Consider the following 16,824-nt stretch of genomic DNA (forward strand, 5'->3'; position numbering starts at 1 on the left):
ATACAGATACTAACGTCGCATGTCGCGGTGCAATGTTCACTAGACTGTGATAAACCGAGCCATGGTCAACCAACACTCAATTTCGTACCTTTTACGCCACTAAATGTATGCGCAATATATTCCACTAATCGATGCAAAAGTCCTTTGCTCGTATGAAAACAAAATTATCAAAGGCAATGATGTATTTTACAAATAATACACAACATATATTTGAAAATTAAAAAAAAATAAGGAATGCAAAATCTATGACCTACCTATATACCTACGTTATAGAAATATTATGTATAAGCAAGGAACAATTTTTAAGACACTTCTTGCGCTAAGCCAATACTCAATTTAAATCAATTCACTTCGAACTCCCTCCCCTAACACTAGACACGGTATATTATGTATTATTAAGTTATAAAGTTTATATTTGAAGCACTAACTTTGTGGTTATTCATTATAATAAAATAAATAAAACAACTTTGTTTTTAACCACTAATTTTTATTTTTCACCGACCGGTTTCAAAGCAAAAAAGCTTCTTCGTCAAGGTTTACGTAACTTATAACTACGTAACTAACTTGCTTTGAAACCGGTCGGTGAAAAATAAAAATTAGTGGTTTAAAACAAAGTTGTTTTATTCATTTTATTATTATTAAGTTCATATATATATATTTATACATATCTTGTGGTTTACGTAGTTTATAACTAAAATATAAACATTTTATAACATGTAGTTTTATTTGGTGTGTGAAGTTTTTCGTACAGATTACTTCACTTAAAAATAATGGTTCGCTTTTCAAACCACCATTTTAGTTTATGTACATATATCAAATATGAAAACGATTCATCAATCCTAAAAATAATAAATAAAAATCATCAATCCAGTGTGTGAGTGCCAGAAGCCAGAACTTAGGGACCTTGTAATAGTTGCATAGTAAATTATTTTTAATCATTGAAGAGATTTCCTTCATAAGGTCGATAAACTTGTCATTATTTTATTTACGTCATAGATTTCTTGACGTTAAGTCTTAAAAAAAATAAAAATGTTTATCATGACTGATTATTATTATTATGGATAACTTATAAAGCGCCATTTTCGTAATATAATACCTCTAGTGCGCTTTACAAAGTGATTATATTTAGAAATAAATTTAATTTCAACTTTTTAAATTTGTAATTTAAGAAAAACAATGTACTTTGTCATCACATGCTATCACTTGCACCATTGAACAAGACCTTAGACTGTGTGGACTTTTGGGCTTATTATCTGCATTGTGGCAAATTGATTAACACTTAATATTTGAATAAATAAGCGGGTAATATTTTTACGAATAAGGGACCAAGATATTAAATTTCTCGAGCGTACAGTATAATATCGTCGACCTAACTTTTAAAACTGATAAATCCTTAAACCTACCTTTGTTCAGGGAAGCGTACAAACGGTTTTTACTTCAGTAGCGAATTATGGCGAAGTTTTTTTTCTAAATAAAGCAACACTATACGAATATATAAGTTTTACACGTATATCGACGGTGGAAAAGTTCCTCAGTGACATACAACCAACTTTACAAAAAAGGCAATAAAAGTTTTTTTATTTTTTATGTTGTTGTTTTACAGTGTTGTTTCAGTCTTGTGGATTTTGCACACTTCTATAACTCCATTGTTTATGCATTCACTGTAAAAATAATTATTCCCACAGAATAGGAGATATAACATACGAGTATATCAACCATTATGTATTTTCTAATTTATTAATTATTTACATTGCCATTTATCTTGGGTAAGATTCTAGCATTTGTTGAGTATGAGAAATAATAAATAATGAATTTATTCGCAGAAATAATATTTTCATATAATAATATTTAATATTTGGCTGATTTATACATCGCAATTTTTGTGAAAAATCGCCTCAAGGGCGCTTTACAATTTTATACGTAAACTTACATTCTAACTAAGCGAAAGTTACATATGATATTTTCTGATGTGAAATTGATGGTATGATAAACGAAAGAAGTGAGATTTTAGTTAAGATCTTCCATGACTGAGACTGCGATGGTTCGCAAGTGTGAAGGCAATTGGTTCCAGCCAGAGGGGCAGTTCTCCAAACCTAGTGTTTGGGCAGTGCCGAACTTCGACAAGTTTTTCTCTGCCTGAATCAAATGCTGACCTGAGAGTTGATTTTCTTATACACGTATTTTCTCTAATAGGTCTGACAGTTATCTTGGAGCCATTTCATGAAGGTATTTGGATACTGTCCAGCAAAGCTTGTATTTTATTATCTCTGGGCCAGTGCAAATCTCGAAGATGTGAGAATATTTTTTACTCCCTAATAACCCTTGCTGCCGCATTGAAAACAAATGGAAGTTTATCAGTTTGGTATTCAATATTATTTTTTTATAAATGATCGATAAAATTAAGAAAGAGGGCTTTCACATGAGCGGTACAAAATTAAAATTAAAGTGTTTTTTGGTACAAGACAATATGCAGGTCTAATAAATATTAATATAATTAACACATTTTCTTAAGTATAGTATTGTGCACATGTTAAAATAACTATAAGTTTGTTTGTATGCGATCATAATATACTAATATCATACGCATAAACGTAAACAATGAAAATTTTAATAAAACAACTCTGTTTCTAACCATTCATTTTTTACTGGCCGGTTTCGAAGCTACACGAGCTTCCTTATCAAATATATGAATTTGATGTATTTCGTAGTATTTTAATATAAGTATTTTTTTCTTACGTAAAACAGGGTGGACTAGGCGCGACGACATTATATGCTACTAACGAGAATGAATATATACTCGGGTCAATGTAAAACATAATAATATTAGTACGAATGAGGAATTTTTGTGGTTTTGTATTTTTTTTAAATTTGTTAATAGGCTATTAAATTAAGCTTTTTTTTAAAAATAAATATAGGGTATTATGATTTTTTAAAGTTTTGTATTTCTGGAATTAATCCGCATGCAACGTCAGAGGTTCTCTTCCGCTTATTCTAGGTCAGTTCTGTCGATCGTTTCGTTGACGGTAAGTAAACCGGATATCTTTCACAGCATTTTATCATTGGTTGATTCATATGAACTAGTGACGTCTTTCAAAGTAGTTAATTTTTATTAAAATATTTTTTCGTACATTTTCAAGAAACTTACAATTTAATACTCTAATTTTTACCGCGCGCAAGAATACATTTTTTGTATCCAATTTCTCGTAAGGCTGAAGTTCCTCATTTCGAACATTAGCTGTAAATGTATACAAAGCTTCAGAAATGATTAAGACAATAATAACGACTTTTTGTCACATGACAAAAATATTGACAGGTTTCAACGGCGGATCGGAGATTTCTCTCTTGCAGCTCACCGGTTATGGGCCACCGAATAATTTATTAAGTCTCGAATCTCTCAAGTCATATTGTTACCAGGTTGTTCAGAAAATCGAGACCCGTATCAAGCGAGTTACGCCCACTTCGCTGTGTAGAAAGTTCGGTACAACGCACTACTTGCAGTTGACATGATTTCCATGCTGTCGCCCGGACTTGTGTCCCCCCGCGCTCCGTGCCCCGTGCCCGTCCTATACCGCTCTGCCGGCTTCCTATTGCTTACTAAACTACGTATATGCTACGTCAACCGTACATCGCAACGCAGCCTTAAAGCAACCTTCCGTTTGTTATGATAACCAAAACTCGAGAGTACATCAAGGATTTATCACTTTCCTAACCACGAAATTACCGTGGGCTGTTTCTCTTTTCAAGGCGAATTTGTATATTGGCATTTAATATTAGTTGCATCAAATAATGCACATAATAATATTGTGTGTAGGTTGCATTTTGCGGCATATCTCGTGTTCCTGTACTAGGTGCAGTATCAGTTTGGCAGACGACAAACACGATTGACCTGACATTTAGATATCGGCACGAATGGCAGATCGTGCTAACCTTTCTTACTACCTGCCATTTTCAATTTAGACGGTTATGAAATATCATATTGTTTAGCCATCGGGCCGTAATTTTCCTTGAATTTCCGAGAATATTCGCTTGTACATTATCTTACTCGTATATATGAAGATGCTAATGTAGTACCCACAACGTGCTCTCTCCGAATGTGAACAGGTTTCAGCTCCTTACCTCCGCTAGTATTTTTGCGGCATCCGTCATAGTATTAGTCAGTGTGGAGGTACTGGTAAACGGTTTCGAAATCAAGCGCGTACAAACTCGTGTTATTAATTTGCAATATGTACGTATATTGTTTCGTAACCTAGAAAAGCTAGTAAAACTCGAAGTTCGTCGTACTCTAGCCGAAATTGTTTTCCCCGTACGTGTCGCGGAGTGTGGAGTGTGGAGCCGCTCTCCGCTGCCGCTGAACGAGCGTAGACAAACATTACGTCATATCGTACCGGCACTGACGAGCGGCGGTTGCTATCCAGTGCCAGTAGCCAACGCCGTGACTGAGTAGGCTCAGCTTCGTTCTTCGTTCACCGTGGACTATAGCTCCGTTCGATCTGCCGAAGCTTGTGGCGGGAACCGGAGCGACCAACACAAACCAGTCTCCACTTTTATTAACCAGTTTTTGTGATCGCATTCACTCAACTTTATATCGACTGCACTATGTTCACGTTGGCTGCGGAAGATAATATCTGGTGACCATAGCGAAGCGAATATTCTGATATTATTTCTTTGGAATCATAAAAACTTAGTATTCCCGCGTCCCTTATTAAAATTACACCCGGCGAGTCTTGACTGCCTAGCAATTAACTTAGAGGTTAATTATATGAATCGATCATACATGCATTAAGTTTTGTTAATCGAATCGGTCACCCCACTACACAATAGTACTTTTTTTTAAAACTTGTTATACTTCGGGTCGACTAGTTTTTTGTGCAAAGATTATAATACGAATCGTGACGTTTTATCTTCCTATTGCCGACTCATTCCCTCGCAAGGCAGAACGTTCTGTCTGTTGACAATGTGACAAAAAGTTGTCGATGCTGAGTTGGTAGCAAGAAACGCGTAACTGTTTTTATAATCGGACTTAGCATTTCTAAGATTTTCTATCGATCAACTCATTTATCGCACGAACGAGTTGAATATAATATAGAGTACTTATAGAGTATGAAAAACTTCGTACACCTTCACCAATCTGCCAGCCTCGTCGTGTCGTGTAACGAACATCTTTCGTCTCCGTCTAGTACGTATATTGCGCAACCGGTCGGCTGTGTACGTAGGTCGCACGTTCTCCTACCGGTGCGATGGTGGCGGCGGTGGCCGAGCAACTTTCCAGCGTAGTAATAAAATATGGCTGACTCCGGTTTTTGGCCGGCGGCCAACCAACACAACACACCAGCTCGGGATTACACCGATAGTCGAATGGTAACCAATACGGGGCCATTGCGCAGAAAGGTGCGATGGGTTCCCCGCTAACTCCGCGTTACGGGAGCCGCAGAAACGGTCGGTTGTAGTAAAGTGTCGGGGTAATGGAGAAGATTGGAATCTCGAACGGAGTGGGAGAGATGCAGGTAGGAGGTGGAGGTAGAAATAGGAAGGTAGGTAGGTAGGTACCTACAATTGCGCAGCGGCCTGTGCCTGTGGAAACCTGGCGGTGTTTTCGGCTTTTTAGTTGGTAATTTGGCTCTGCGTTTACTTCTGATTTGCATCCGTCTATCGGTTGTTCGCGAACTCTGGCCGAATATTCGTCACACGACTGATATTGATTTTAGATGCTTTACAAACCGAATATTCTCTAGTCGCCCCGGCTGCGGCTAGACCGAAGTGCAACATTCCGAAGACACATATAGCGTATTAGAATAACAACTTCTGTTTCATCAGCCTATTGTTATCTATCATGATCGTCGAAACTCCCTATTGTGAACATGTACACATTACACATAAAGAAACTACCGTAACCTCATTTCACCGCTTCGCCTTAACCGACCTTATTCTTCGAGATTTTAACTCATGTATGTATAATTTATACCTAATACGTTTTTTGTTCGTTTGTACATGTAGGTCGTTCGGTTATATTTTCTTGTACTTACTTACCTACAAATGTTTTTGCTTCGAACATTTAGTTTGTACACGTGCCCCATTAATGGATACTGCGTACATATTTACGGATATGACTCTAAACGAGTAGCTACATCATTGATATTTTACAAAGTTCAATATTTAATTTATTTATATTGTAGATAAAATACACAATTATGTCACGCATCACAAATCCCAACCCCAGACTATAAGTTTTAAGATAGAACAAATAATTCTCAGAAATCAGTCATTGTCACTTTTTTAATTACCTGCGTTTAATTGAATTTAAAAAATATCCTGCCATATATAAATATTATTTTACCTACTAGGTAGGAATATTTTCAAGACAATAATTAGTATACGCATATCATCGAGGTATCGAAAAAATTACAAGTTGGTAATAAGAAGATACTTTGTATTTTTAAGCTATTTCGGTGGCATTAGAACTTAGAACATGATCAAAGTCTTGATTCATCAGCCGTCTTTCATTCTACACCCGTGTCCCACGACCCACGACTTGCACTCCAGCACTCGGCTTTACACAATACACGTTGTCTACTGTTCCTCGGATCGTATAGTTATAGGCGACACTTGTGTCTCGTGTCCCGTGCTCGGTGAGCCGAGGCTGCAACCCAGCACGAGCAGGGCAAACCATCACCCATCACCCAGCACCCAGCATCCGCAGCCGAAGAATATCTGTTGTTTCCACCTACTCGGGACGGCCGCCTTATCCATAGCCGATCCACGTTCTTCAGGATAATGACTAGGCACGCCTCTAAACCGTAGACCGTACACCTCGCTCCGATCTCCGTAATACGTACAATCAAACCACATTCTGCGTGCTATTATTATTGTTGGTTGCTTTTTCGCAACGCTGGCGTGGCGGGGCGGTGTTGCGTGCGATCTATCAACTTGTACTACAACGTTGTCACTTCGTTATGTTCGTATTTTGAGTAAGCGGATTTTATTGTATTTTTAATATTTTAAGGCAGGTAAACGCACTAACCAGTAAAACGCAACAAGATCGACTGATATCAACTTGATTTTTACCCGAGAGTAGCCGCTGAACAATATTATATTTATTTATTTTAAACTTCAAGTACAAATTATAAGTACTTTGGCGGATCTCTTCCAGCCAACCAAAAACGCACTAGTCAAAATTTTGTACTAAAAAACGAAAATATATGTCAAAAGATACATACATTGAAAAAAAACCTAATTGATTAAAAATAACGGCTGTTTTTTAACGGGGAGATAAGGCTTGCACCTATTAACTTTTAAAAAAGTACATTCTGTTTTACATATTAAAGGATGGGGAATGTGGAATCAGATGGTGAATTTAAAAGGAGAGAGAAAGAGGAACCAAGGAAAAAAAAGAGACAAAAATGTATATTAAAAAAAAACAATAAAATACATGGAGTTCAGGATTCTGAGGATATATAGTAATGTTTCAGGCGTTTCTTGAAAGTGGCTAGAGAAGGTGCATTTTTTATATAAAGAGGTTGCTCATTCCGAAGTCTGTTTCCTTGAACGGAAAAGGAATAGCTGAAAAATGATGTGTCGAGGAATGGAAAGTGTTCTCTCCCGAGGAGAGCGAAGTGAAAGAAAGGTAAAATAAATTCTCAGCAAGATATTTTGAAGCGCAAGGAAGGGTTGAGAAGAATATTATAAAGAAGTGAGAGAGATCGAAATTTTATGCGTTGATTAAAACTCTAATAAATATCAATCCACCCTAATTCTTGCGTGCATTTGAACATTTGGACAATACATATTAAAGGAGCCATTCAGCACCGTTTCAGAAATGCCTCTACACAAGTCCCCCACAATACAATACATATATAAAAATAGGTACATATTCTCACAACATTGCTAGGATATCGTTTTGGATTGAATTGTTGGTAATATTTTCAGTCTCTTTTTATATTGGCCCGCCTATTCAAACTGTACTTTCAATGACAATTTGTTATTAATATTAAAATAATGTCTTCAATACTGACGAGATTCGTCTGATCGGGTCGAAGTATGATCTAGTCTCGAAGGTGCCGGGTGAAGCCTGTTTCGTGTTATGGCCTCGCGGTTGGAGGAGAAAGCTAACATTACCCGTCCCGGTGCAGTGTAGTGCTTCCCAATGTGGCTTAGGGCCAGGGGTACCAAATTGTTTCTAGAGAAAATTATGAGGAGGCAAAAACATGAGAATTTTCATATAAAACCCCAAAAACTTACCTTACAGAGTAACCCAATTACATACATAATATTCTGAAAACAATTACAATAGCTTTTGAACAATAGATCAAGAAGGTAAACAAACAATGAGGAAGTTCAGTGTTTTTTTATTATTTGTAAATAGATTATTAAACTAAGCCAAAATTTTGTTCCGAAAACGGAAATAAATCTTATATATGAAGCCTATGTCAAATCTAGAATATGTTATATGCAGCAACTATGGGAAACAGGAAACCAAAATGACATAAACAGACTACAACGACAGCAAAATAAAATATTGAAGCTAGTATATGACCTCCCTTATCTAACACCAGCTAAAGAACTTTAAAAAAAAACGAAACAATTAAATGTGAATGGACATTTTCAAATAGAATCTTTAAAACTTATTCATAAGTTAGCCACTGATATTGTTGTAGACAAAGAACTAAAACTGGAAAAAAATGCTATAAACATGGACAAAATACAAAAATATCTGAACAATATCACATACAACATTCCAAAACAAGATGAGGACAATCGAGACTAATAAATCAGGGACTGAAATTCTACCTGAAAAAACTAAACAAACTTTTCAAAAGACATTAAAAATATAATTATCAACAACAGAATATAAATAAAAAAAATAATAATCTTATTAAAATGAGAACAAAAAAAAAAAAAAAGCTAAATAAGGCAAAAGAATATGAATATGTTTTTGTGAAAAACGTAAAAATGATACCTCCGCCTATAGGCAGAGCTGACATGTGAATTAGAAACTGCTTCCGAACTCCAAACCTGTTAATCGAATTTCATAATAATTCCAGAAACTAAATTATTCATAATCAATATTTCCCTTTTTTCAACAAACGAAAACTAACCCACCATTTCCCGTGGGGGTAAACAGAGAGTTTAGAACGCCATACTCTCCGTAAACAAATATTTAATAAACAATAATTATTTAACCTTGAAATTGATCCCTAGATTTCCTAAGATGACTTAATGTGAAGTACGTATTATTCATTTATGGTTGTGGAGTACTACTGGATTGGAAGTTTCCAAGAAACCATTTCTAGTAATTTCAAGATCGTCCATAGTCGCTTCCCAGGGGCAGGGACCAGGGACTGAGTTATGGATTGTTTGTGTAATTTGGTCGGGCAGCAGCTCGTAGGCCTCTCGCTTCTGACGTCACCGCTCATTCCTATCTGTATCTGGATCCCTCTCGCACCCACGGTGTCCCGCGATGATTAAGCTCCCTGCGTCTCGCTCTAGCAGCCGATCCAGTCGGTGTGTAATATCGCTCGGCGATCTCTCGATTACGGTTCGGTACGGTGCTGTGTGTGTATTAGTTACCCCGCGCCGTATAGTTGCTGCTGTATATTTATACTACATACTCGTATACATATGTCGGTGCGCACTTTAGTGAACACACGGCACTGAGGAAATTTCTAGCATGTTTATTATTATTATGGATTTCGGTGCGGCATTGATAAAGTTTGTTTATTTAGTTCGATGTGCGTTTATTATTCCAGTCGGACTGTAAATGCGGGACGAGGGATTATGTATTTTTGCGTGGATTTATTCGTAAATACATTTCCATATTGATTCGGTGAATGTTTTATTGCACATTTATACGATGACGCGTCATATTACGATTACGTGAGTGAAAATATTGCGAGAGTTATCACGGGCTTTACTTGTTCATCGAAATATGTCAATATGAGATGTCACAGTTAATATCTGTACCATAAAATACAGGAGTCCACTTTTTGCCGTTTGGAAGTTAAAACGGCAGAAACACATGTACACTTTCGTCATAAAAATGCATTTTTAAGATGAAAAAAATCTGAAGTCCATTTTATTTTAATGCAAAAAACATCAGTAGTCTCAGATATAATATTTAATTTGTACTATTATTTTCAGAATAATAATTATTTTACATTGAAAGGTCTTTATAGATTTAAATTATTTCATTCAGTTCAAAAGTTATGTTTTTAAAATCGCGCAATCACAAAATCTTGTTAGGTACCTGGGCCGCGATTATGAACGGCTATCTTCATCGGTATAAACTAAATGAATTCTTATTCTTTAAATTTATCTTGTTTCTATTAACTTTATTTTTATAACTGTAAATAAGTATATGTATTTTTATTTTATTTGCAAGTTTCTAAGTGCCTAACAATTGTTAATTGCTTTTATTTTGATACTGATAATGTACTCAATCGATATCTTACACAATTGTGAAAAAAAATTATTGACTGTTTTCACAATTTTTGTTCATATGTACTCTTATTTTTTTTATACAATATATACGTAAAAACTGTTGCTTTTTTCCCAAATAAATAAATAATCGAGGCCCCGATCATTTCATTCAATGTCTTATATTTGTAGTGATATACTCATGTGTCTGTGTCAACTAATTGCTAGTCCCATCTCAACACAGGACTTTAAGTCCCATGGAGTTGGGACTTTTGTCTCAAATAATCAACAATATATGTACGTATGTATCTAAATAAATAAATAAATTAAATAAATTAAAGTGACTCCCGTGGTTTATCCTTTAAAGCACATATATAATATATCTCTCTTATTTAATTAAGTAATAAAGTCGCATTTGGCTATAACATACCTAAATTATGCGATTATTTTTACTTTAATTATGGAAAATGGATTCAAACAGTACTTACACGTGTTATTATCATTTTTTTAATACCTATATTTCAAAATATGTCGTCTTTTCGTAAATATAACAAAAAATTACAGCTCCGTTTCCATTGGGATTTTTGGTACAGTCTAAAGAGTTAATAGTGTAAATTTTATGACAAATTACAATAAATTCATATGATACTTTTTATCTACTTATATTTGAAAAACGCATTACCAATTTATTGACAACAGTAATAATAATTGTGCGTGACTTTTGTTCAATATAATTATCATCATTATCTACCAACTTGCGTGTAATATAAATTAATTTAGGAAAATATTTTATTTTTTTACTATTTATCCATGAACGAATAATTTTATTAAGTAAAACGTTAAACTAATGTATTTGAATAATTATGGATAACTATAGTGCCAGTGATTCTATGCAATCTGTCCCCAAGGACAAGGTTTAATAATGTAAATACGCTCATAATTATCGTAGAATTATTAATCTAATTTATTATACATATAATATAATGTACAATCCAAAACAAAATTGCTAACAATTCGAAAGTACTCACTGAAAGCTTTTAAATGTACATAAAACAATCTTTAAAAAAAAGATTTCCTCTTGTGTAGATTTGAGCTTATAGTTTATTTTTTTACAGAGTCGCAAAAATGCCCTTAGCATTTAAGTTTTAAAATAATATTACATATGCACGTTGGAATAAATTGCCATTTGGCAACAAGCAGGCCAATGCACAAATATGTATGTACAAGAAGTTAAATAAATAAATACATGAATTTAAAAAATCTCAATTTAGCCTTTTTAAAAAAAACTTGTACGCCTTCAATCGTTTGCATTTAGACTTTTTAGTGTCGTAAAAATTATTATAAATACTCGATACGCCTAAATTTATCTATTTATTTTCAAAAAAAGGAATTGAGCTACATTTGGTTGTATATATGTATTTCAGCTCTTTTGGTTGGATTGTTGAGTAGAAATGTTTTACAAAGTCTACACGACATTGAAATAAAGTACTAGAAAGAGACGGCCTAATCAGCCAAGTTCGGATTTGTAGAGCGTCGTCCTTGTCATTCATACATTTATGCAGGTACGGGTCTCGTGCGACAGAGAAGACGCTCTACAAAGTCGGCAGTCTCTTTCTTAACCTCAGTATTTTCTTAGCGTTCGAATAAATTGAAATTTTGTTTATTTAATTTATTTTGTATGCCTCTATTTGAATGTTGTTACTAGTTTTTTTTATGGTACTAAAAATAAATAAATGATAATTAACTAATATAGAAATAGCGCCGTTTTGTGAGAAATTCAAGGGGATTTGCAATTTAATGTACAAACGAAGTATTGCTTAAAGTATAGAATTCTACGATTTCTGAAAACTTCGACAAATTAATTGGATGAACGAATTAATTAGCGTAATTCGACATTCCGTCTGTCTGGTTTTAATGGAGTATTATTTTTTACTGCGCCGCTCACACATACTGTCCGCAACGGTGCGGTGTACATTGTACAAGGCACTTACACTAGTAGCCTTGTCACGCACACAGCTATAGCCGCAATAGCCGGCGGCACGTACACAGCACACGGTACGGTCGGACGACATCCGGCAACGCCGCGCCCGTACCGGGTGGACTATGCTGGACTTGGGTTGGCTCAGGCTATTTTTTTTTACCGCACATAGCCACCTAGTTAGTTACTTCGTTTACTTCTCGTACAGTCCGTTCAAATATTTAATAGTCCTAGTTTTATGAGTAATGCGATGTTTACAAATAAAATGTGCAAACACAATATTTAAACCAATATATATATATTATCTATTTATAAAACAACTTATTCAGACAATATTGGCCGCTCCTAATTTAATAAACTGCTCGATGAATTTAAAACCGAAAAGACAAATAAATCTCAAAGTGCAGCACAAAATATTACTCGAATCCTATGAATAGCGCTTAAATACTATGTTTTGATGTTTAAAATATGTTTCTTTTTACTATATTGTATTAATTTATGTTATATATTTTTATGTAGCCTAAATGAGTTTCTTTAAAACTTCGGGAAGCATAATATGTATATATATATATATAACATTTTATGTATTATACGTTTTATTAAAAAATAAAAACAACAACGAAAATATGTCACTGCTAAAATATATTGATAAGGCCTATATTGTTGCAAAATAAATATTTTGTTTGTAAAATATGTTTTGAGAATCACGACAAATGATTCAATTAGCAGAGTAAAAAAATCTTTATATTCTAGTAGCAGTTGGTGGGTCCTTGGCTAGGCCACTAGATCACTAGGACACCGAGGAAGCCGTACTGCAAACCTCTAATTTTAAGGACTATCTATAAACCGAGTAAAAAGAGTATTCAGCGCTCAAACAGCAAATTAATTTATTTTATAAAAAGTTTACAATTGAAACTACGAATACTAAATCATTTACAGGTGTATAATAATTTTAAGAATAATAAATAGGAACTATACAACAATAATAGAAATTACAAATGTAAATATTGAAACACAAGTATACGTGGAAGAAGCTAGGAATGTATGTCAGAATAGATGTGTGTGATGGTCCATCCTCTCTGCTTACCCCTACGGAAAAATGACGTGATGGTAGTAGTAATAAAATAACACACCACGAGTCATTAAATAGCTCATCTAACTCTCTTCGCTCGATAATTCAGAGTATTCAGTTGCGGTTGCGAATAAAAAAATGATAACTTATGTTTTTGAAAAAACAATCAATTCCAGAATTATCAATCAAGAGTGACCTGGTTGACCTTTAATCTATTAAAAAAACGCACATAGTTCGTGCCAAATGTACACAAATGTTAATAATGCAGTCTTGTTTCAGTTCATTACAAAATCATATTCGTAAAGAATAAAGTTAAAAAATAATTTAGTAGATAAAATCCTTTTTTTATCCACTTAAACTACCTACACTAATCAATAATTGAAACTACAAATCCTTAAAGCATGTTGACAGATTGTTGACAGATTTATAATGTTTTTTAGAATAATATTTTTTTAATACTAAAACAAACGTATATACACAGATTTATTTACATTATTTTATAAACCAAGTAGAAAGGTTTTTAATCAAGCATAAAAAAAAACAATTCAATAATTACTAATTAAATTAATTATTGGTTTACTAAATTATTAAATTAAACATTGTACTATATAAATGTAATATTGAGTTATTTTATTTCTATTGGAAAAATTTATTATTAAATTAAATTACAGAATTATTTTTACAAATACTACTGTTACTTGATCTTAATATTGGTACACTGTATTATTAAATTACTTATCTGTATTATATTGAAATTTGATGTATTTAAAAAAAATAATGTGTGTCGTATTATCAATATATATATGTGTGTGTTTATGATTTAGATAAATGTATAATTGTGCCATAATGGAATTGTAGATAAAAAAATAATATATGCGAGTATATGAAGTTACACACTGTCACTGTGTAGCTATATCTACTCGTCACTCTCTTCGCTCGATATTTCAGACTCTTCAGATTCACTTTGTGATGAGCTATCACCTGCATTTATAATGAAATTGTTTTCATCCATAATATAATCTATAATAGCGTCACTTAGTTTATATTTCTTTTCTTCTTTTTGGGCATGTTGACACACTTGAACCCATTCATGCGTGGTAATTTGCGATACTCTTTCTTCTACCAAAGCATGAACACTGTCCATTGTTAGGGGTACATTTTTAGATCCTACATAACCCATAATTAAGGACCACATATTTTCAATTGGGTTTAGTTCCGGGTGGCAAGGAGGTAATCGAAGTGCAGTATGCCCATGTTCTTCAAGAATGGCATCCATTTTAAAATCCTTATGACGTGGCTTGTTCCAAAGTATTCTTTTGTACAATTGTGGCTTAAGCAAGTTGGGAGTAAATGATATGTTATTATTCCGTAACCAATCAATCATCACTTGCTTCTTGGAATTTGAATTTGGCACAGGATTAAGAACATTGTTATGGTAAGGGGCGTTATCTATTACTAGTACAGAACTTGGATGAAGATTGGGAATTAATTTCTCTTTAAGCCATTTCTCATAATTACTATTGTTCATATCATTATGGTAGTCTCCAGATTTCTGGTGAGCCTTATACACGAGAAGAGCATTGGGAATAAACCCGGCCTCACCTCCCGCATGGACAACGTTAAATCGAGAGCCCTTCGTAATTGGTTTCTTTAATCCTTCGTTTGAACTATTGGACCAAGACATTGCTGATGTGTGGGTAGTGTCAATGTATGTTTCACCCATATATACAATTGGCCTGCCTTCATCGCGAAACTTAGTTATGTTTTCTAAAAACGTGATTCGTTTAAAAACAATATCACTCTTTTCTATTAATATTTTTTTGTTGTCTTCTGTTTTTCTCCATTTGAAGCCCAGCTCCTTGACTATATGCCATAAAGAAGTTCTTCCACCCTTAAAGTTGATGTCAGACTTTAATTTTACTAGTAATTTTGACAGTGTAGGAAGTTCTTTCTTTTTAATATGAAAATCATGTATACATTGTCTTATAACTATATTGTCGAAGCCATCGATATTAATTTTCTTTTTAAGGCACTTCCATTTCTTTTTCGGTGAAGAAAAAGGAGAAGAGCATTCGGGAGAAGATTTATTTTTCTCTCTAACTACATTTTTTATTGTCGCCAAAGATAATTTTGTCGCTTGCGCTGTTTGTTCCAGAGGAGGTTTTACATTATTATTATATTTATGTTGCTCCCGCAAATACTCGTACACATTAAAAATTAATTCCTTAGATTGGCGGTGGAGAGGAATGCCACGACCTAATTTATTTTTTCGTGACATTGAAAGTTAAGCTTGTTGGCAGAGATTAAACTAAAACACACTTAAATACAACGACCAAATATACCGAACACCCTATACTTTTCAAGTTCGAAGCAGTTATTCGCGAAACAAACTGACGAGCTCCCGACCCGACGGGTGAAGGATGACTAACGTTCGTGTGCGTGGTGCGTACACTGCGTACTCATTCGGCCAACAACCGTGCGTACTAACACCACCAAGAAGCGTATGTATACTTCACCGATAGGCACTGACACATTATTATAGACCATTAAACATTTGAATGTTCTGTACACGATTGTCGTTTTGTTGTCGCAGCTAGAGTAAACTCTGAGGTACCGAGTACCGAGCTGGTTACAGCGGCACAGCGAAAAGCCATAGCGTTTGCGGTATTGCGGCAATAGTTTTATCGATACGTCGTTGTACTTTTCTATAAATCGATATATTTCACATCAACTTGGGAGTTGGAAAAGTTAGATTAGTAGATAAACGCTTTTCTCGATGTTGCACTCGGTTCCACCCGGAGACGTTAGCGCGCCCGCCGAGCAGACGGCAATATGGCGGCCGGAGCGCGATGTCGGAGGGGGGAGGCAGGCGGTGGCGGTCCCCGCTCCTATATTTAGTACTGGCGGAGCTGCCCCCCTTCCTCCCTGCAGACGCGGTAGTGTGTGTTCGCTCTTGGCCGCTCTAGCCACACTTGTACAATATACACTAGGTATGCCTATATAACCCCGCAGCGTTGCCGATGCCGCGATCGCCGACAACAAACGTGAAATCGGCATTTATCATTTTTGACGCGGCGGATGTACGTTTTACGACGGTCGCGGTCGATGGAATTGAGTTGTGAAACTTGCTGAAATGTTTATGCCTTTTCTTACGTCAATAAAATTGTGCTGTTATTTTGCCCTTGTAATACCTATATTTTTTTTGATAACGATTGCTAAAATCACATTAACTGTACTTCCACGGAAGGGTTTGAAGTTTCGCGAGTTCCGACAAAACTCCGTAAATTCTAATTCTGGCCCCTCGTACAAATGGAAATTTACCGAGTTACCTTCAATTGTCTATAAAATTAAACGAAAATTTCTG

General features: G+C 34.8%; 2 protein-coding genes across 8 annotated transcripts in view; one reads left to right on the plus strand and one right to left on the minus strand.

Moving 5' to 3' along the window:
* spen (spen family transcriptional repressor split ends) overlaps nucleotides 1–16,824 on the plus strand; it is a 175,897-nt gene that overhangs the window by 55,109 nt on the left and 103,964 nt on the right. The gene's annotated exons all lie outside the window — the stretch shown is intronic.
* On the minus strand, nucleotides 13,251–16,428 carry LOC148277935 (uncharacterized). Its single transcript, XM_088232155.1, has one exon. The coding sequence runs from the start codon at nucleotides 15,736–15,738 to the stop codon at nucleotides 14,377–14,379; it is 1,362 nt and encodes a 453-aa protein (XP_088088281.1). The 5' UTR covers nucleotides 15,739–16,428; the 3' UTR covers nucleotides 13,251–14,376.

Source organism: Micrasema longulum, unplaced genomic scaffold (assembly GCF_059751315.1).
Source record: "Micrasema longulum isolate JH-2025_06_02 unplaced genomic scaffold, ASM5975131v1 h1tg000954l, whole genome shotgun sequence".
Taxonomy (NCBI): domain Eukaryota; kingdom Metazoa; phylum Arthropoda; class Insecta; order Trichoptera; family Brachycentridae; genus Micrasema; species Micrasema longulum.

Coding starts and splice junctions, on each gene's coding strand:
- LOC148277935 (XM_088232155.1), bottom strand. CDS start 15,738: ATGTCACGAAAAAATAAATTAGGTCGTGGCATTCCTCTCCACCGCCAA.